Source organism: Desmodus rotundus, chromosome 8, assembly GCF_022682495.2.
Source record: "Desmodus rotundus isolate HL8 chromosome 8, HLdesRot8A.1, whole genome shotgun sequence".
Classification (NCBI taxonomy): domain Eukaryota; kingdom Metazoa; phylum Chordata; class Mammalia; order Chiroptera; family Phyllostomidae; genus Desmodus; species Desmodus rotundus.
Window position 1 is genome coordinate 92,803,094 of NC_071394.1, and position 23,303 is coordinate 92,826,396.

Sequence of the window (23,303 nt, forward strand, 5' to 3'; positions counted from 1 at the left end):
ATCCATTAATGATGGGGATTTTATCCTCAGATCAACGCAAGGCATAGTTTCAGAAAACCATTACCAATACATTCTCAAGGAACTAGGCTTTCCATTGTCATGGAAGGTCAACATAGCTAGTCACTTTTTTTAAAATATATTTTAAATGTATTTATCTACCCACCTATTTGTTTACTTCTATCCTTACTGAGGTGGGATTGACAAAAATTGTATATATTTAGGTTATATAACATGACTTGTTAAGATATATAATGTGATTTCATATACATTGTAAAATAATTACCACAATCAAATTAATAAACACATCCATCAACTTGCATTTAATCTAGACTTTAAAAATCATGTAAAATACAAATATACCTAAATGTATTGCAGGGGATGATTCTAGATCATGAGAGGGAACTTCATAAACACAGCTGGACCAAGACAAGTTGTGTATAGCTTTTCCCTCACTGATCTGACATTTCCCTTCACCCTTCAACCTTCATCTTTTCAACTGTAGGCAAGACAGGGATTTAGCACATTAAATAGTGAATGGTTGCTCTACTGATTTCTCAAGGAAGCAAAAGGAGACAAGGACAACTATGGGCACCATCCAAACCACAAATAACCACGAATAACCACAAATGCCAGAAGGATATTTTGCACCCTATTAGCAATTTGACAATGTAGCGATACTGAACAAGACAACATCACTAGTTCTTGATCCCTTGTCGGTGTTTTTAAAATCAGAATTAAGCAAGAAGGGCTTACTTTTCAGGGAAGCTCAACTTACTACTTTGTACGTATGGTAAAGGTGAAGCCTTTTGAAAAACTATACAAGAGACATAATGACTTTTCAAATAAGGTCCCAGAGTCTCTGTGAATCAAGAGGTAACACAGTATTAATCATTTTGTATAGGTATGGAGGATAAAAAAATTTTCCTTACTCAATTCAAGCTTACAAACTTCTATGATCTTCACATCTTTGTATTCAATTGCCATTATGATTAAAGATACTTCAGATCTGATTCTAGGTCCACCCTGAACTTCTATGTAGGAGACTTCTCCAGGACAAGCATGTACATGGATTCTCCCAATGGCATTCAAACAATAAATACATGCATAAACTCTCTAATAATTGTTCAGAATCATTTTGTCTTGCTTTCTTTCTTTTCTTTTTTTTAATCAGAAACCCCTAGAGATTGCTATGCTTTCTCTCCTAGCCATAGTCATTCTTTACATCATGTTAAGTGTTCAGACTGCCTCTGCGGTCATTTTATTTGTAATAGTGTCTTGTGTGTTGTGTCTCCTAGCTCTACATACAAACTACCACGCTTACTATCTCCATGAACCTAAGTGCGTCAGTGGCGCTGGGGATGCTATACATGCCGAAAGTGTACATCATCATTTTCCACCCTGAGCTCAATGTCCAGAAGCGGAAGCGAAGTTTCAAGGCAGTAGTCACAGCAGCCACCATGTCATCACGGCTGTCACACAAACCTAGTGACAGACCCAACGGTGAGGCAAAGACAGAACTCTGTGAAAATGTAGACCCAAACAGTAAGTAACTCTCCTTTCTTTCATCTTCCCACCCTGCATCAGAAGCTCTCAGAAATATGGTGTGTGCTTGCCTTTCTTTGAAGAAATTCTGTAACCATTCTTGGGTTGGGTACAACTTACTGGGTTGCCTAGATGAATGACAACATTTGTGCTTGAGTTCTGCCCTATTCTTGCCACCATTTTTTTTTTGCCCCGTTGGAAGAAGCTTTCAGAGGCACTGCTTCAGAAATGAGAAACATCCCCTTCCCCTTGTTCCTTGTCCTTTGGTCTCAAACCCTTCCATTGATATAAACACCTTTGTTGTCCCCTTCCTGTTAGGAAGACAGCTTCCTGTTAAGAAAACCGCAGCAACTGATTGAACTTCAGCAGTAGGAATGAAATTAGAATATTTAAGAATTTTGGAATCATAACTTCTTTCCACTGGAACATGGGTGTAGAGAAAGTTATGATTCTTTACTAAGCAAGCCTTCTAGAATCAAAAACATTGGCAAACTTTTATCCAAGCATACAGGCCCAGACACCATTGGTAACAGCATCCCCATGCGGGAAAGACATCTACCACAGCACTACAGAAGAGCTCCATTCAATGAAAAACTAAATATTAAGGGTTGAATTAAGGATTAAATGCCAGATTTGATATGCTACATGGCATATCTGTAACCTCAGGGCAGCCTTTGTTCGACCCTACAAATAATTCCAAAGAAGGTGGGCATAAAAATTTTATCCAGAGGTTAACTGCTAATGCTATTAACACTGATAGAAGAGTACATTTCAGCTTAAAAATGAGATTTCTAGGATTTGTTTTCTAGAAATTTTTGATCAGTTTCATATAGATTAAGTAGATACAAATGTTCATGAAACTTCCTGTTTTTAAAGTGGAGGGGGATTCCAGTTTTCCAGTAAGTTACTCATGACATACTACTTTTCAGTTACGAGTCAATTTTGTTGTAGCCCAAAGTTTATTGCTAAGCAAAAAGAGTTCATATTCTAAACTCTGAAGTAATACTCTAAACTCTATTACTCTGAAGTAATCCTTTATGCTCTGCAGTAAAGAGAGAACTTTAAAAACCAGGAGGCATGGAGTTTGACCCTTACAAATATTATACAGAGATCTGTGATCTGGCCCATCTCCATTTCTAAATAGTTAGTTGAGTGAATATTATGAAACACTTTGAGACTATGTAGACAAGGTAGCAAAGGCTCATTAATAACATGGTGGGCTTCACTTTGACATTTCAATTGAAGAGATTCTAGGACAAGAAGAGAGGAAGAAGAAGCATCACCCCAAAGAAGGGAGAACCAGAGTGGGCAGAATGGAGATACAGACTCTGCCCTGGGTTTTCAGAGCAAATGGTCAATTGAGCAGAGAAGAACCTGATGGTGAATTGCTGTGGTATTTGATGTGATATAGGAAGAGGCTTCAGGTTGAGACAGACCTGGGTTCAAATCCAAGCCACTCCACTTAACAGCTGTGTGACTTTGAGAATCACTGAGCTCTTCTAAAGCTGCACATTTTCATGTATAAAATCAAAATAATAATATGTATGTCATAAGTGTCATAAAATATAATGCATCTAGAAAATAGTTCAATAAGGCATTAATTTCCTTCCATCCCTGAAAGGCAAAAATATTTGCTCAAAAGTATATTTCAGCATGTTTTGTCATAGAGATATAATGATGCAGTTAAAGGCATACTGAATACCAGGAAGTAAATGGAATGAATTCACAAAAAGAAATATTTTCACAAACATGCATATGTATCTATTTATATGTATACCTGTATTAATCAATATACCTGCATTTATATTCCTGTAGAGTTTTATTCTAGAATCTCTTCTCAGATTTGCATTTCACACAACCTTTATCCTGGAGACATCTCAATAACAGTTTTACATTTATATCTACACACACACACACACACACACACTGGAATATGCCCAAAAATCAATAAGCAGAAAATATGGTCAAAAGTCTATATATATTGAAAAAAATGACCAAATTAGAATTTTTTTAATTTGGGCAATTAACTCACTACTACACTACTTAAAAATAATTAGTTTGAAACATTTCTACTGTTGTTAAGTTTTAATGATTAGGTTCTGTCCCTGTTGAAGCTGTTTGGGGTATGATAATGGTTGCTAAAATGCTAACAACCATTATATGCTAACTAACAATACTACTAATATTACTACTACTACTGATGATACTCACATCAACTATCCTTTGAAACGGGCATTATGTAGAATGTTGTTTGTGGACTGTGTTACTTCTTCCTGTGTAGAATGGGGGTTTTCATTCTCATTTCACGGAAAAAAACGAGGCTTAACACAATTAAGTGATGTTAACAGAGTCACACAACTAGTTAGCAGCAGAGGCTGGACTGAAACACAGGTCTGACTCCCAAATCCACACTTGTTTCTCTTTGCTGCGGCTTCATAGAACGTGAGTGGTGTGTCATAGTTCCAACATAGTAATTACTTTTTTGGCTTCCTCAGTTGGTAATGTAGCTTGCACATAAAGAATAAAATGATGTGTGTGGCAGACTCTTTAGTTAAATGTGCTGTGAAATGTATTATTGCTTGCAGTGTTGTCTATAAAGACAGGAGTAACTCGAGCTCAAAGAAGGCTGCCCAGGTAGAGGCCTTGTCTACTAACTCAAAAGTCCAAATATCTTATTACCTATATCAGTCACAATAACTATTCCACTTGGAATTCATTGGGTGCCTTTCCCCTGGAAAAGTTTTGTTGACTTTTGTCATTACTGTTGTTTTGATGTCTCCAAAAAAGATAAATCAAATACAGCCTTTATAATATAATCAATACAAAAGATTTTGAAGAATTGATTTAGTTCTTTTGGATTTGTATAGACACTCTCCAAAACACCATAAATAACTTGACTAGATATTTGCTGAACCACAGGAGGAGATTCACGTACCTCCAAACATTGGGGTTTCTGATGGCCCAGCCCTCAAAGGTCCCAAAGAGGAATCTAAAGACCTTCTCCAGACAAAATCTGTCCAGCAGAACTCTCTGCAATGCCGGAAATTTATAGCCATATGTGGCTATTCAGCACTTGTAATATGGCCACCTAATGAGGAAAGGCCATTTTAAATGTACTTCATTTCAAAGAGTTTAAATTTAAATTACCATCTGTGGAATGGCCACTATCAGAGAGCACAGTTCTAGAAATTGATGTATCTTACCAGGCAAAGATTTCATTCCAGGACACTCACCCCAAGCCCATATTGGAAATATACCCCAAAGTTTTAGCAGTGATGCTTCTTCAAACCAAAGTTAACTTAAAGAAATGAAACATTTGAATGAGGCCAAAATGCAAACAAATCGTCATTTTAAATGATCCAAAGAGACCACTGATGAGGAAATAGTGACAGCATAGGTAGCAATTACACTTGGAAAACCAGTCCTTGGCCATGCAGAAGTGTATGTGTGAAGGCAAGGAGCAGTAGTGAAATGCAACTAGACTATTCTGGTATGAGGGAACATTATTACTATATCTTATTTAATGCCAAGTACTGTCAAATTTTCTCAAAATTCTAAACTTCGGCAATAGGGACAAAGAAATTATTTCCTGAAATGACGCTGTCTGGCTAAAAGAAACAAACTAAAGCACAGACCAGACAATTGGAGAATAAATGCACCTTTCCAAAGGGGAAATTCTCTGCACTATTCTCTGAGGGAGGGAATCTGAGAAGTCCAGTTTATAGAATGCGCTACGAAGTAAATAATGAAACAGAAATCTCCCCTTATTCATTATTGCTCTAAACACTTAGTCTCAGTGTGTTTCAGTCTTCAGTGTTTCATTTTTAACTGCTCTGCTCCCTCAGTGCAGCTTGCCACCCGGTGCATGTACGCTTCTACTCATCCAAGTCCATACTGCAACTGCGTGTCTACATAAAAACGAATGTGCTTGTCGCTTCACTATGAGCAGAAATCAAAACTGCCCTGGCACGGTCTGATTTATCCCCATGCGGTACAATTTTCCTCTTAGGTTACTTCCTCAGCTAAAATGCCATTGTTTTACAGAAAAAAAACTTCTTTCTGTATGGCATAAACCAAGAGCATCTGTTCACTACTAACATATTAGATATTCAGACACTTGTTGGTTTTGCACTGACTGCAAAACAGGAGAGGGTATGGGATGTACCTCAGCTACTTACTGAATTTTTATTTATACAAATAAGGTTTCTGTGGCAAGCAGATCAGAAAGGCCTTACATAATTTGAATAGCTTTAGACCTGGCTACCATAATGCCTTCTCAACATTCTTTTTTAAGAAGGAGGGCAACTCGAGCTCTGGTTCTCACTTCTGCATTCAGTATTTGTCATGTTGCCAGGTACCTTACCATTGTTGACTTGGCCATTGTATGTTCATGGCAAATGTGCAGATGCCAGATAAGAAGGGGGACTTGATGGTGCTTGGGACGTGGCTCCTTGGTGTCCACCAGGACCGCTTTCTAGTTGGATGGATAATGTTAATGGGAGTGGCATGACTTTATTGAAATGAGTGGGTAAGGTCTGCTGCCTTCCTCACCTGGACTGGAGAGACCCAGAAGATGGTTTGTGACTTATCTTCTGTTCAGGTGCTCTCCTTGTAAAGAATGTCAATGTATAGTGATAGGCAGCCCTAAGCTAGCTTTGTCCTAAACTACTATCCATTTTCTAAGCTAATGTCCCTGGGCATTGCAGAGAAACTCCTAAAGTTCCTGAGCTTTTTAGAGTTAGTTTACTCTGGAAAGTCAGCAGCAACTTGGTAGACAGCTTGGGACACACTCTCTCCTTGGATGTGGGAACATGTGACTGAGTAATTGACCCTGAGATAGAGGCTGGACATAGACACTTCATAAAAGACTAGTGTAAATCAATGAGCATGTTGTATGGTAAGCACATTTTAGATGAACAATTTTCACCTAAAATAGAAAATTTTAAATAAGGTATATTACATATGATTTGTATTCTCACGCTGTTCTGCTTTACTAACATTTTTGCATCTATGGTAAGGAAAATATATAAATAACTTGTGCTGTTTTCAGCAATTATTACATATAGGAGTTAAGTGGTCAATATAAGGAGATACTCAATTCAAAAACACACACAAAAAAAACCCTCAAAAACTGCTGGAAAATGGATGTGTGCATCGACGCCTACATAAGTAGCAATGCTTAGAAAATTCTGGAACACATGCCTGTGCTCTGTAAACTTGTGGTTTTTGCTGTGTTTTTGTGCTGCTTCTTCATTTATTTGCTCCCTAGCATTCTCAACATTATGCTATTTGCTTCATCCTTCTGGACTAACCATGCAGGCTGGTCATCATACCTGGAGTAGGCTGAGAAAAAAAGGGATGGCAACAGGAAGCAAAGAATTTCCACCAGACAGATAAATTACCTGGGGGCTGGTTCTTTCAACTGCTCCACCACAAGCAAGTCAAACCAAACTGCCTTAACCCAAGAGGCACCGGTACTCCCATGTTCAGAGGTACCTGAATTGTGGTGAACTGGTCTACCAAAGGCAACCGAACTCACCAAAAGAGTGGGGGTAATGTCTATGGTCTCTATTGCAGCCTCTTGTCCAAAAGGAACAAAAAGAATAAGAAGGAATATTGTTTGAACATTTATTTTATACATACCTATATATTTACTTTTCCTGTAGACTGTATACCACCAGTAAGAAAAAGTGTACAAAAGTCTGTTACTTGGTACACTATCCCACCAACAGTATAGCTTTTGCCTGCTTTCCAAAAGGTAAGAAAATCCAATTTTTATTTTTTTGTGTGTTCTTGTCTTTACTGAGAGTTAGAAATGTTTCCACGAAAATTGTGCATGATTACCTGTAAATCTCTTTATATGACGAAACGTGTTTTCAAAGATGATCCATTAGCTAAGCATGGTGCAGGGAGCTGCTATGCCATGTGCCTGGTGCATTTTCTGGAGAACATATGTATGACCGTGTGCATCGGTCCTTCCTGAAAAGGCAGCCAATAATGGCAGAATAGGTGCTGGTCATCCTGATGCATGCTCTACTTTAAAACTACCCATGGTGAGAGATCACCTTTTAGTGTATGTTTCACACTGGTTTTAGAAGGTAATTTTGAAAATTTACAGGAAGAGGGGGGATGTTTTACAAGCCTAGTAAAAATGTTTGTTCTGGTTTATTTTTATTAAATACAATCAAAGAAATGTATCACTTCCTAGAAATGTATTCATTCAAAAAACAATGAATGTCCCAACCATCTTAAAACCAAAATGGTCTTAGTTCTTTGCAGCAAAGAAACGAAAAAGGGTTTGCTGGCTGGGCTTCATAACAGTGTGCTGAAGATGATTTGTGGCTCACAGTTCTGCCTCAGAGAAACACTGAACCAAATTCAGTCCTTTCACGGAGCTGGTAAAAGTTCAATAAAAGACGTTAAGAGTCTAAAAATGAGTTTCGACATTAAACTCACGAATTGCCAATAAATACCAAGGGCATTCAAACTTAAAGCAAATGGTGAATGGTGTGATCTGTGAACTGGACAGAGAATGGGCGGCCGTTATAATGACAACTGATTTACCACTGATGCTTATGTGTTATTTGGTCTCTCACTAAAGGAAATATGCTATGGGAGAATGTTAGTATTAGTATTATTACCTCCCTGGTTCAGCCTGAGCAACATTATAACATAGTGGAAAACAACCCTTGCTTTAGCAAGCATCTTTGTCCAGCTGGAGTCAGGATAGTCCAAACTGTGGGAAAATAAACAGCAAAAAAACATGGAGTAAAGTTACTAAAATCACGTGGTGGCTTTGAATAAAATGTTCAAAAAAAAAGTTCCATTTTGATTTCCTCTAAACCTCCTATTGGGCTGACAAAAACAGAGAGACCTCTCTCTGGACAGATTCCCAGAGAGAGAGCAGAGCAGTCACGTCATGGAGGGAGGAAACGCTGGCTCATAATGAGGGCTAGTCCCTCTCTTCTGTGTTTCTGACGTGGGACTTTTATCAGATCATTGCTGTGTTTCTTCCATCTTTGTGTTTGTAGTGGTATTCTAAGTACAAACAATATCTTGCTCTTTTTAATTCATTTAGCACTGTAAGACAAGAGTACTTTCAAAGAGTAATTACATTTTCTGTTGATTTTAGATGGATGCCAGCAACTTAGTCTTTAATTTCAGACGTACTGTTCACACAGTTATTTCCTTTTTTCCTATCAACATGATCTGTCCTAGTTTTTAAATAGGGCATTCTCTTCTCCCAGTGACTATATAACTGTATTCCAGTGAGATTTCAAGTTTTTGCAGTACAAGTGCTTGTCAAAATACTGTGGCTCATCACTTTAATAGTCCTTTTACAGGAGACTGCCTCAGAATAAATGAGAAAGAATGTTCCCTGGGTAAAAATGATAGATTTAATCTCAATCCATTAAAAATTCTCTTTAGCTCCATTCTGAATTGATGCCTTTTGGTTTAAAGGGTACAAGGTGAAAATGGCTTTAAGTCAATCTTTCAGTTAAAAAACTTTTGGGATGTGCTATTTAGAAGTAAACTTTTTGCTAGGATTATCTTGTTTCAAGGATTTTGATTAGGTGCTCTCCTTTTTGGCCAATTTAAAGGTGGCTTTACAAATTAATGATAAACATCAAACATAGCTACTTAAAATAGTGGGGAATGGAAGTTAATCTAAGTTAAATTGATTCGAAGGAGGGAGTGTATTACCTTGTTCAAGTTGCAGGGAGACCCAGAAGCTAGGGGTCACAATGAAACAATGAAGGACATTTCATGCTGTGTGTTCAAATCCATTTCTTTGTGGTTGTTTTCAGTGAGACAAAACAATAGAGAAAAACCTACCATTTCAAGAGTCAACTTCCATACTACTGTGTTACTAAGACATCTCAGCCCCACACACCAGCAGAGGCAGACCATATAGAACAAATCAACAGCTGCTTGCTGGCGTTTGAAAGAAGCAGGTCAAACTGAGACAGAACAGAACCTAACCTGGTTGGAAAATGAATTCCATATATTGCACCCTTCTTCGACAAGCACTGTGGGCCAGGCATCAGCTGAATCGACACTGCCTGCAGCTTTTGTCTGAATGTTTATAAATTTTGAAACTCTTCAATCATTAGTGCTATCAATCTAGTGACATTTATTTTAAAATGTGATTAAACAATAACACACACAAAAAAATGTCCAACTAATCTAACATCACCACCAGGTTAGGAAAGAGATTGGTTTGTTAGAAGGTAAATTTTCAAACCTATATGTTCTGACTTTAAACACTTCAAGAGTTTAATTCAACAAGTATGGACATTTAACAGCCTTGAGTATTTTTTTACAAATGTCTTTCCAGGAAAGTACACTGGTTATAATATTATTGACATTTCATTAATTTATTAAATGGTATTAAAAATCCATAATCTCTTATTTTCTATAAATACTATAAAGGGGTCATTTCACATTCTGAAGTTTTTGGAACTGTACAATCGAACATTTTGTGTCATGTCAGCGCTCTCCCTCCACTTTAACATCCAATGGATATTTCTGAGTTAACTGGAGACCCCCTCAACTTAAAACCCATTTGAAACTCCCTATCAGTACAGCATAGCAAAGAATATATAGCTGACCTTTGACATGAAATCACCTTAGAAATAAATGCAGCTATAAATCTTTTCAGTGATTTCTTTCTGCTTAAGAGCTCTGTGAAATACCATTATTTCTCTCATCAGGGTTTGAGATCTCAGCAGCCTCAAAAACCACTTAATATTTGCCATCTCTGTTCTGCCACTTCAGTTTAATTTAAAGAATGGGATGAGAGTTCACATGGCTGAGATTTCTACTAGTTCTTAGCCTAAAAGAAACATACATACCATACCCCAAAGTCACAAAAACTATGTCAAGTTTCACATGTCATCACACCATCTGGCCAGGATGTATTTCGTGAGTCAAAGAAACACTTGTGAAGCACTGTTCCTCTGGGTCAGCCCTGAACTGAGTAGGAATTGGGTATGGAAGTCAACAATACACAGAGGGAGTTCAGATCCGATCAAAGACTTCAAGGTATGCAATTATAGTTCAGTGACAGGGGCTCTTAGCAGAGTTGTGTACCGAGTGTTACTGAGCAATGCGTGGAGAGCATCACCTAGGAGGTGTGGTTTGAGCTGGTCTTAAAAGATGAAGGACTCCAGGCAGCCACAAAGAAAAGACACTTAACTCAGGAAACGAGTTTCTGAAAAGAAGTGGGAGAACAGAAGAAAATGGTGTCCTAGGACTAGAAAGCAGTTCTGTGAGGCAGAAGAACCAGGTTTTAAGGCAGAGAGATTCAGGGGATAACACATGGGAAGCAGCCTGGGCATAAAGGGAGGACCAAGTCATCTTTATTCTTGTGCCTTTTAGTAGAGGGCCTGGCAAATAGCAGCTTCTCAGAAAATATGCATGAAATAGAGTACAATACCTCATATACCAAAGGCTCCTAGCCTCACCTAGAACATAGCACATAAACAGTAAGTGAGTATTTATTAATAATAAGAAAATACTAAGCCTGCAGCTTCACCAAGTGGAATCGTATTCTTCCAGATCAAACCTCTAGGACAACAAACACTGCCCTGAAAAGGCAATTTCTGACCCTGATGTCACGGGTTTCACGACTACGCTGTAGCACTTACGTGCACCTCTTAACACTGACAGTCGGTGCTCTGTCTGCCCTTGTGTAATCGAAGTCTCTTTGATGAGTTACCCCGTATGTAAAGCCAACCGAGGTTCATGCCTATTTCTTTCCTGTTGTGGACCATGGATATCATCTATACCATTTTCTCTGAAAGGACAAATGGATCCTAAGTACTTTCTTTAAATGGCTAGAACTTCTAATTCAGTGAAAACAATCAATTGGTGGTTTTCCAATTATTACGTGCATTTTCTTAGAGACTGAAATTAAGGACAGATTTTGTTTTGTAGGGCCCAAGCATCATTTACACTTGTAAAGAAACAGTGTGGGTCCTAAATCAAGGTCACTTAATCTCTACAATCTTTCTTGCTCCTAATTTCTGTGAGTGAGCATCTTCTCAGGACTCAAGTGATGGTGACTCTTGTCTCTGCCTCCTAAGGACATGTCTCAGCTTTGTGGATTTTTTTTTTTTTTTTTGGCTGTACAATGGAACTTGGATGCATTTTCAATTAACTTTCTCTAGGAATCAAAGGTAATCATTATTTCTCTTTATGATCCACATGAATATTCTCATATTTTTCTTTTTGAGTTTAAAATTAGTTTTGAATTCCCCTTATATTTCTGCCCTATTTCAGAGTAACCTCAGAGCACCCCAGTTTGCATAAAGAAGATTGACGAAATGTCTCCAGAGCCTGTTCCTGCTGAGCTGACCCAATCGCTTGGAAGAACATGACATGACTCAGCAACCCCACTTGCTGTAAGTGTTGGTCCAAGTATAGGCTATGACCTTGTGTGTCCTGATTCTTTTCTCTGGCTAAGAATAAGGAAAGCTGGATCCGGGTCCTAGCCCTGGCTCTGATACTTGGGGTAGCATAAACTTAATCACCTCATGGCCTTCTAAGTCATATTCTCTCTGATCTTCAGTTTCCTCCAGGGTAAGGTGGGAGCAAATTTCCTTAATGGGATACCATGGAGATGGCATGGGAACTGTAAATGAAAGTTCTCCCTTATAAAGGGCTGACTGTACACAGGGTAGTATTGTTAATCCTTACTTGTCCCTCTGTTTTAATTGGTTTTCCTTTCTCTTCTTTGTGTGTGTGTGTGTGTGTGTGTGTGTGTGTGGTTATATTTTTCTAAGTACCATAAGCCATCAAAGTTGGAAGGGATGACATCTAGATTACCAGTGAAGACAGGCAACCTTTCCTTTATCTGTACAAGAAGCTCTGTGTTTTGTAGTGGTTCACTGTGGTCTTATGATGGGTCATTAATAGTTTTTTGTCTTGGTGAAATTGACAGAGGAGACTATCAGTCACTCAGCCAAGCTGCTGTGGGACAGCTAGGCTCATACCACCTGATATATGAACCACTCCATGTGATTAACTTCGACAGGTAACTTCAGGCCAGCTGGCAAGCTGAAGAGCATTTTAAGTACAAATAACAGTTCTGGGATATGGCTTGAGTGATAGGATAATGACTGAGTGCAACGGAGTCCTTTAATCTTTGCTTGTGAAACACATTTGGTTTCCTTTTGAGACCAGGATACAACAACAAAATCAATTAACAAAACCTCACAAAGATCTTTGTCGATACTCTGAAGTTTGGTATTTTTCAAGCTTACTTCAAATATAGAACTCCATGGAGGGCCAGGCTCATTCATCTCAGTCTTCAAAGGGCCTGGTAGGGTTCTTTACAGAAATTTAATAATAATAGCAACAATATCAACTATGATGATAAGTACACCTATTATCCCTATTGCTACAGACATACAGAGTTCTCAGCTACCCATTGAGACAAATCGTATTGATTGTCCACTTCCCACAGGAGGAAACTGGCTCAGAGCTGTGAAGCAAATTGCCAGAAACACGCACCAATGAATGGCAGAGGAGACGCCTGAACCGAGTCTTCTGGCCAGAGTCTTTCTAATAAACATTTCTGAAAGTGAATGGAATAGGATAAAATGTTTCAGTCTACAAAATCTACCTAATCAGCATTTATCGTTCTCATCAGTTGTTTCCTAAAGATGAGCAAGGCCCTCCAGGCCTTCAAGGTTAACATCACAATCTAATTTCAGGGCCATTTTGGAATGAGAGATGTGTCCCTTTTTTTGTTTTTGTTCGTTTGTTTGTTTTTCCCTTAATGATACTACAAATGGTGAAACTACTTGATACTCTTTCACCTACTCTTAGATTCTTTTGGTGGTCTGAAAAATTAAAAAGTATAGTTCCTGCCTCAGAGAACATGGCCTTCCAGAGCTGGAGATGTTTCACTCTTAAGACTTCACTGCAACCCACTGAATAACAGTGGAGGCCCACTGGTCATCCAGGGCTGAGAGCAGCCCATTCACAGTTAAGACCACAAATTGTCATGTACTGATGGTCAAAATCAGACTCCACTTCTGCATAAGGTGATTGATTTTTGCATGGGAACAAAAACAAAGGACATTAAACTCAGAAGAGGACTTGGTAGCATTAAACAAAAATAATACTTTCCTCTCACACAAATGTGAAAAGCTAATTCTCCCCTCCCCAGCTTTATCACCTGTTTCTTCTCTCTGGACTTCCATCATAGCAAATCTCTATAAAGAAACTGGCCACAGAGGTCATTATCATCTGTGTTAGCTAAAAATTTGATTAAGCTGGCCACCAAGGATTAGCAGGAAAAATGCTAGATTTTTGTTCTAGGAACTTAATTCTTCTTTCCCTCCTTTTTGTCATGTTTGAAAATTTTATTTGCATTTTAATCTCCTGTGGTTTGCCAAAGTCCAGACTGAGACTTAAGCTGTTGTTTCTATTCAGGTGAAAAGTGCAGCCACAACTGGCCATCTGCACTGGCCACAGACAGCTGACCGCCCAAGGCAAGTTATCTTTGTTGCATCCTTCTAAGTATTCTAGGGAGGCTTTGCTACACAGCCCACCAATCCAAAACAAAAAAGTTTCTTTAAATTACACTAAAAATAATGTCTTGAGACATTGGCCTATTTAGGAACTTTTCTTGGGGCTTTAAGAATGATATCAATGCCACCAAATGTGGCAGCAACCCGGACTTTGATGCAACCCTGAGAAAGCCAGTCTCCTTCTGATAACTGAATTCTTAAGTCTATTCTGGGTCAATCAGCAGGGACAGTAGCACCAATGGGGACTCCTACCAGACACTCACATAAAGGAAAACAAAGTGAAATAGGGGACCAGGATGTGAGACTCTACCATTTATGCCAAGCAGGCTGAATGCTAACTCTTTAGGAAAGTCCTCTCTCTGTGCCTCAGGGCACCTGGTGGATAAAATCGTAGTTGTGAAGAGTACCTAAAAGTAAAGCACTTAGAACAGAGTTTAGCACAGTAGGTATTCAGGTGTTAGACAGCAGTGTTATGGTGTCATGTAAATTAACTTGAGTTTTCTGCTTGTGTTCCCTGTAGGAAAGAATTTGGAGATTCCAATCTGATCCTCTGCCCAGCCATCTCTTGTACCCATTCTCTCTCTGTACCATACACAATAAAGTTTGACAGTGTCAAGTAATCCACCTGCCTCTGATTTTTGTCTGGAAAAACTTGCAAGATCTTCAAATTGAAATATCAGTACATCTCCTGTCTAGTCTTCAACCTATTTAGTATTGATCATTTTTTAGAGCAACAGTGTCTTAAATCCAAAATTTTATTGCAGTATTGGATGATCCACTTGGGAAAACATGTTTAAACACAGTTAGCTTTCCTTTAATTTCATAACACAGCACCTATTCCCTGACTTTAGGCATCAGCCCATTTGACATAGCCGCCACTGTGGCAGTGCTTGCGTTAAAGCACTACTACCTGTTAGTGCCCAGATATGTAAGGAGATTCCATGGACCAGCTTTAAAATCCTATTTATGGCAGAAAATTTGCCAAGAAGAAATCTTCTTAAATGCATTTGAGTTTATACTTTGATCTAATTTAAATCCTTTGTTCTCTGACCTGGTGCTCATCAAAATGTCACCTGTATTTAACACTGTTCCCCAGGGATTCTGATGCATATCCAGGTTTGGGAACTTGTGTTGAAAATCCTGCCTGATAATCAACTCATGCAGTATGGTGTTGATGTGATGGTGATCACACAGCAGAGCATTCTTCAGGATATTAAAAAAATGATTTTAAAAAATGTACATTGGGGTTTATTGTACCAGCGGCATTCACCATGTTCCCAGGAAGTCATTTCTATCTGTCTGCTAGCACTGTGAGAAGCTATTTCAAGGTCTTCTCTCAAGAGATCTTCCAGACTGGTCTTGCAGACTAAATAAAGATGATGCTAATTGCTGAACTCTATGACTGGAGCGGAAAACATAGCACCATCTTTATTTGAGGCTGAATCTCCATGACAACACCAAATAAAAAGCTGGGTGAATATTTCTTTTTTCTTGCACTCAGTGGGCCACAGGTCATGACCGTTTGTAGTCCAAGTGAGTTGACACATCCTTATGCAATTATTCCAAGCTACTCAGTAGGGCAACTCTGACTTTATTTAGCTCTGAAGTCCTCAAAGACATTGCTATTTTTAAATTGTGTTTCACGCTTTGATGGTTTTCATGCTTTTCTGCCCAATCAGGTAGTAAGCACAGTCAAGATAACCACTGCTTCAATTCCCTTGCTGTTCATAGATTTGCCATCATCTTATAGCGAGGCAAGCTGGTGCGCAGTAAGATGGTGCTAGAGCCCTTCCTCCTAGGTGCTGAATCCAGTTTTGCCCTGCTCTAGATTGTCATGTGGGCTCATTGCTTACACGCTGCGCATCAGTGGTCTCATCTATAAAATGGGTATAATATTAGTACTCACATCTTAGGGTTATTGATTAGGATTAAATTAGTTCATGTATGTAGGAAATGTAGAAGCCAAAGAACTTATAAGTATGACCCATGGACATGAACTATAGGGGGGAATGTGGGAGGGAGGGGGTGGGCAGGATGGAGTGGAGTGGGGGGGGGAATGGGACAACTGTAATAGCATAATCAATAAATATATTTTAAAAATTAGTTCATGTAATATATAATACAATGCTTGGCATATAACAATGCTCAATAATTATCTGTTATTCTTATTATTATGAATATTACTGACTGAGCTATAGCTGCTCCATTTATATGGTAGGCACTAATCACACATGGATATTTAAATTTAAGTTAGTTAGAATTAAATAAAAGGAAAACTTGTATTTCTAAGTTGCACCGGCCACATTCCAAGTGTTCAGTGGACACACACCACTGGTGACTACCACAGTGGACAGCAAAGATACAAAACATTCCATTCTCCCAGAAAGTTCTGAGCCATTGCCTAGAGAAAGTAAAAAGGAGAATAAGAACTTCTTCTACAAAAGAGATAGTTTTTGTTCTTAGCACCTTAGACTCTCCATTAACTGTGCAAATACCATACAGTCTCTCTCTGAAGACATCAGGGCCCATTTCTTTGGAGCATTTCTTTTGTAACATCTAAAAAGTGGTTTACATTGTGGGGTGGGCAATATATAGTGAACCAACAAAAAAGGTGTTTTCCAGAAATGGTTTTGTCGCAGCTGGGAAGACTCCCTCCATTCCTTTCATATGGTATTTATAAAGCTCTGTATTTATTTACTCTGACATTGTACATAATTCTTGAAAAGCAGGCAAGGTGGCAACTTTGCAGTCACCACATGTCTTGCAGTGGATCCCTATAGCTAGCAGGGAGGATGGTTTTCTGAATCACCACCCAAATGGAAGCAATGTACCCATTCACGTGCTATACCCATAGCAGAAAAGCCAAGAGCAGAAAAAGCCGAGTTCTGTACTCAAGGAGTGAACACAGGCCTTCACACAAACCCAAACAGCCTATTTCCAGACACTTTACACCTGTGACTGGCCAATTTTGGAATTCTGATTGCAGTGGGAAAATGGGGGGTCCTTTTCCTCAGAGTCAAATTGGCATGTATTATTGGTCCTGCCTGGCTAGCCCCTGGCTTCATTTCCTGGCTGGCACTTCATAAATGTTTGACAGTGAAGGAAAACACAGGCAAACAGGAGAAGATGTCAGTGATTTTCAACAAGCAGGCATTTTACGTGAGTCACGGACAGTTAGTAATGTTATGCGTTATCTTGAGGAATCTCTGCTATCAATTTATATTTGGGAAGAACTTTTACTTAAAACTAACATGGAAAGTTAGTAGGCAGAGCCAGTGTTAACACACTTAACCCCAGACCAGCTCTGTCACACTGGTGGAGTAACTACACATGAAGAGAAGCACCTCCCAGCCTCTCTGATGCCTGTTCCAGACCTCAAGCTATAAAACAGCTGCATAAGGGGAAGGGAAAGGAAAAACAGTTTACTTTTTGAGCTTCCATTCAAGCTCTACATTTTTTAAGGAAAAAAACTGACTATGTTGATCACTAAACATTGTCAATAAAATAGAATCAATGAGTCTATTATTACAAGTGCAGAAAAAGATAAAAATCTAGACAAATTTTAAAAAATCACATCATCAGAAACCTGTACAGTCAGCTTATATAGCATTTCATAGTTTTGTTTTATTATGTGCCTGCACACACAGCATCTCAGTTCACCTTCAGGGCATCACACTGAGGCAGGTGACGATCTCCTCCTCTATAGATACACAAACTACAGCTCAGGGCGTGAAGAAAATTGTCCAAGATGTCCATGACAGAAGGAGCTCCAGAACGCATTCAGACCCCATTATATCCCAGCATCTCTTCGTTAAACAGCCACAATATCTTTAGACTGACAAGTTCATATTTAAGCCAAGGAAAGAAAAATCCCTCATTATAGAAGACTCAGGTTTATAGGGCAATCTGGGGGGAAAAAAGACATTTTTTTCTTTTACTATAGATGATCACCAGCAAAGAGTAGCTACTGCTTCTTTTATCTATGGGAAGGTAAATAGCTCAGGCCAGAATAGAGAAGTTAGACTGCTCTAGACGAAGAAGTGAGTTATTAACACCAGATAACAACACATGCTGTATACATCCCCGAGGCCATGGGATGAGTGTGTTGCATGAGATGGGAGGAAATAGGGCTCTGTATTGCACATCGTTCAGCTTTTGACTTTGAATGCCATTAGAGCAAAGTTTAAAGATATTGCATGTGCGAAATTTAAATCTAGGCTTCATATTTTTAAGCAAATAGACTTGTGAGGCTTACTAAACATGATAAATCCAGCCTGAAAAGAAAGAGAGAAGTTTACTATTTCTTTTGTCTACTACTCTTTTTGCCAATGGAGCCTGACCCCAAACCAATCAACATGGTCTATGGAGAGCTTGCTGTTGTCAGGGCCTGGGCGGACAGAAAGCCGAGACAGAACATGCCGCAGCTCCTCCAGGAGCTCACCATCCAGCGGCAAAGGCAGAACATCTAACTCCTGTCAGACATGATACACAGGTGCACAGAAGTATGCAAAGAGGCCTGAGAACAGGCATCTTCTCACATGTGGTGACAAAGAGACAGTCTAACTTTGGCTTAAAAAGTGGGACAACACGAGAAAGGGCATTCCAGGCAGAAGGACCGTTCTAAATAAAGTCAAAGTGCATGAAATGGTGGCAACATTATAGTGAGCTGAGTCAGGTAGCAGATCTTGAGTACTGTCTGAAACCCACCACTGTTCCAAGTACTTATTAGGTATTAGCTCGATTGATCACAATAACCTATATCAAATATGCATCATCAGGCCCACTTTACAGCTGAAGAAAGCGAGGTGCAGACATTAAAGACTCTCCTGAAGTCACACGGATAATAATTTGAGGATCCTGGGTGTAAGTTGAGACTTCTGAGGCCAGAGGACATGGCTCTGACCACTGTAATGCCTTCCAGGGAAAAATACATGGGCTGTGTGAGGAAGAGCCACTTTCCAGTATAGCTGTACCACAGGGCTTCTCAACCATGGTGCTAGTGGGATTTGGGGCTACACAATTGTTTGTTCCTGTCCATTGCAGGACGTTTAGCAGCATCCCTGGCTCCTAACCACTATATGCCAGTAGCATCTCCATCTTGCAATCATGCACACCAAAAATGTCTCTGGACAAATGTCCCTCGACATTGCCAAATGTTCTCTGAGGACACAAATGCCTCAGATGAAACCCACTGAACAAGCATATGATGTGTAAGGCTGGAGAAAGGCAGAAAATATATTAGAACTCAACTGTGCATATCCTGAAATTCTATTCTGAAGGCTGTGGAAATATACCCTGTAGAGAGAAAGATGCCCTTGGGGTTTAGCCAGTGAGGAGTAGCAGAGAAGATAACTTGAAGAAACATTAGGACATACTATGAGAGATAGCACAGACTTCTGTGTTCTCAGCAAGAAACAGGATTTATTCCCAGACTTTATATATTGCATGCTCAAAAATCCTAAAGCTAAATATAGCAAAGGATGATCTATAAAAACAGTACAAATATTCAGGCAACCATTTCACCCAGTGTTCCGTGTAATGTGGCCAATCCTTGACCTGAAAGTTCAAAATTCAAAGTTTCATTTTAGCTAAGAAAGCTTCTGAATCTGGTGAAGGGTGGGGAGGAGGGGCAACTGAATAGTCAGTTTTCTTAAGAAGCTCCAATGTCAGATTTCACATCACCATTTAAGTGTGAACATAGTCTGTCAACTTTGCAGAGGCTATTTATGCAGAAATATTTATTCACGTGGCAACAATGGAAAAAATGGAAATATATTTCTTCCAAGTCCCTTTAATGGACAAAATCGCAAGCCCAGGGATATGTGTTCAGAGCAGATATTTTATAAACAGGAAAAAAGATCTATGTACCCTCTAAATATTCTGCAATAAACATATTACTTTTATAAAACAAAAGATGGTTTTCGAATGACCTAATTGAGAATCATACCTAAGGTGGTGAATTAACACTGCCCTAAGTGCAAAATTCCACACATTCTTCAAACATCAGCTTTCTTCTTTTCTATTACCTGTTTTGGCTTCTAGTGAGTTCTTGATTGTGTCCCTGGGGAGGATTAGGAAGGATTATTTTCTTCACCCTGTTTACAAGACTGCCATGACTATTTTGAATTGAGTGCGGCTCCAAGCTTCTAACATCATAGTTTTTAAAATGGATTTCTCTTCAAAAGAATAACTTGAAAAGTTATACGGTACCAGAAGAAATAAACAATGTTTCTCTGACAGAAAGCCAGCTCAGGGTCAGAGTCAAGGGCTTTCGACTCAAACATGGCATAACTCTGACCCAAACATCTTCCTACCTCAGCTGACTCATCTGGCAATATGGGCATTTGAAGTCCCTCAGCCAGATTTCTTAGAGGTTGAGTGAGATGACACAAGCTAAGGCCCCAGGATGTGGTCTAATGCATGGCTGACATTCAGTAGTTGGTGTCTCTTCCTCTCTGGCATTTCAGAAAATCATCCACGACTTTGGGGAGAGCACACCTACCGGGGAACCTCTTTGAGAGGTTCAGATAAGGAAATGATCTGCCTTCAACAACAGCACCTCCTGGCCACTGTGTGACCCTCCCTCAACTGAAGGCAGGGATCTGAACGTCACAGCCCATCTCACTGTGATCTCAGTGACAGCTGGGAAAGCTGGGAGGCTGCAACCGTGGGATCCAACCAGCTCTGCATCAGCAGTTCTCCTGGGAATAACATAGGCCTTCGGCTCACTGTGTAGTGGGAAAAATGTGTAACAGAGAATATTGTCTTCAACAGCTTTGTTTTAAAAAAGGTACTCAAATAGAGTGCTTAAGTCTAGTGCAGGCATTCCACTAATGACTTGAAATTTGAAACAGCTGGAGTTTTTTCAAGCTTTACAGTTTGTCTTTGAAGAAGATTGCTGAGCTTTTAGATTTTTCATAAATAGTAAATAGATTTAGTCATAAATGTCCTGTAATATGTGCTTTGTTCCTTTTATTTGGAGGGAAGTTGCAAATTCTGATTAAACATTATAAGTCATTATACAGCAGCCATTGTGTGGGGAGAACAGCCACCAAGAAGTGCAGTTTCTGCACTGATGAAAGGCATGTAAAGACATCAAATCCCAAACATCTGCCAAGCATTGTTGGGGAAAAGGAGGGTGGGGGACCCTGAGCAATGTCTTGTGGAATTTTAAGAACAGCAAACAGCTAGCATGAATGTAAGTAGTTATAAGATATCAGGAAGAAATTCAGATCACAGGGTTAGGTGATCAGCACTCATTTCATAGGTGACTTCTTCCTTCCCTCAGAAGCAAAAAAGTTTTCTTCTTTTCCAAGACAGATGTCCACAGAAAGCAAGCAGCCAGAGAGTGCAATTGATAAAATCCCAAGAGGGCAGTGAAATGAAGCATCTCCACCCACTTTTCCTCCAGGGAACAGGAGCATGACATTGCTCAGATTGTTTGGGGACTGCTGATATCAAGCTTGGGCTTTGGCAGAACAGCAGACAGGACCTTTACTGGCACAATGCCCAGCCTTTCCAGAAGCAGTGTTCATTCTCAACACCATTTGATTTTCCTTGGCCACTGGAGGCCTGGGTCTGGGAGTGCATACAGAAGATGCAGGCGGTTCTCTTGACTGCATGCCATTTCTTCTGGCCTCAGTAAGAGTTAGAAGGAGTGTAACTACACTGGTGATGGAAATTCTCTTAGCAAATGCCCCCTTAGCTTGGAAAGGAGGGCCCGCATATAGGGATTCCTAACAGAAGGTGCTCCTCATGAGAACTGTTTGGAAATTGAATGCTGAATTGAACAGAAGATAGTTTTCTTCATGTAATGCAGGCCTGCCGATTACCACCTCCAATTATACATATTCTGACCCTAAGTTCCACAATGATGGGAACTGTTTTTCCTCCTTGACACTGTGTCATCACCACCTAGCATAGTTCCTGGCCCATGGTAGATGGTAATCCACTTTTTGAGCTGACATATAAAATACAGGGCTAAGCAAAAGTAGGTTTACAGTTGTTTGTATAGAAAAGACCACAATAATTAATAAAGAAAAATAACAAACTCTTGTGTTTCACATACTCACAACTGTAAATCTACTTTTGCCAGCCCCTGTGGGAGTTACGATACATGTATTTTCAACTAATGTGAATTCAACCACATGGGTAGGTGAAAAGGGTGGAATGAGAGGAGGAAGAAAAGGAAAGAAAGATTGCTATTCTTGCTTTCCCTGTTCAACCCATCTAGAGCCAGGCCTCCACTCCTCAGGGAAAGTGAAACCTCAGCAAAAATGCAAAGAATCGAAGTAACTCTGAACTCTCCAACTTCCACAGTTGCAGGACTTAGTGATCAATGAATAATGTAAAACAGTGCTTCTCAAATTTTAATATCCACATGATCACCCAAGGGTCTTGTTAAAATGCAGGCATGGACTCACTCGGTTGCTTAAATTCTGCGTTTCTCACAAGCTCCTGGTTGGTTGACCACAGTGCTGGTCTTTAGACTGCACCGAATAGACCATACAGGAAAGTGGTGACCATGCCCAACCCTTGCTGGGCACGCTAACTTTAAAACCTAACGCCTGTTAGAAAAGTGAGTCCACTAGACACAAGAATTTAACTGAACCTCCCTAAGTCACTATGGAATTGAATTACATAGTGAATATAAAAACTTGGCATAATTCAGTTGGCTATTGTTATCTGAAGGTATTTCTGTCTCAGCCGAAAAAATAAAAAATATGGCAGGTTGTAATTTCACTTACAAAGTGTTCTAGGTTTTCTTGTAAGTACAATGGTTTAAAGCACCTAAAGTAATAACGAGACAAATAAAGTATTCAAGCCCCATTTACACTGTCATATATACTGATCTTAATTGCAGACTGCAGATTTTCATCTCGTTGCTAACAGTAAGTTAGGTCTTGAATAATTAGGAAGAGGAGGGGTTGCACGTTATCATCGTTGATACAGTTTCAGAGTACAAAACCACTACTGTTTTTCATATGTCACTATGACATTTTGAAAATAAAAAAAATAAATTCGAAAGAAAGACAGTAATAGCAAAACAAATGCAAATACTAGTCTAACACTGAAGTATAATAAAAGGGGCCCAGATGATCATCTGCTGAAGCACAGATGCTGACTCTGTGGTTCTCAGGGTGGAATACCCGCTGGAATCACGCAGAGCTCTTTTAACCTACGGCCATTCCAGGACCCCACCACCCAGGAGTCTATGCA

General features: G+C 39.4%; 1 protein-coding gene across 2 annotated transcripts in view; it reads left to right on the forward strand.

Annotated features, from left to right (window-relative positions):
• Positions 1-23,303, forward strand: part of GRM7 (glutamate metabotropic receptor 7) — an 838,973-nt gene that overhangs the window by 778,096 nt on the left and 37,574 nt on the right. Inside the window, exons 9-10 of one of the 2 annotated variants that reach the window (XM_071222185.1) lie at positions 1,296-1,542; positions 7,209-7,300. In XM_071222185.1, coding sequence (XP_071078286.1) covers positions 1,296-1,542; positions 7,209-7,279 — 318 coding nt within the window. In that variant the 3' untranslated portion in view covers positions 7,280-7,300. The remainder of the gene's footprint in view (positions 1-1,295; positions 1,543-7,208; positions 7,301-23,303) is intronic. The other variant, XM_024556576.3, reaches the window with a different exon arrangement.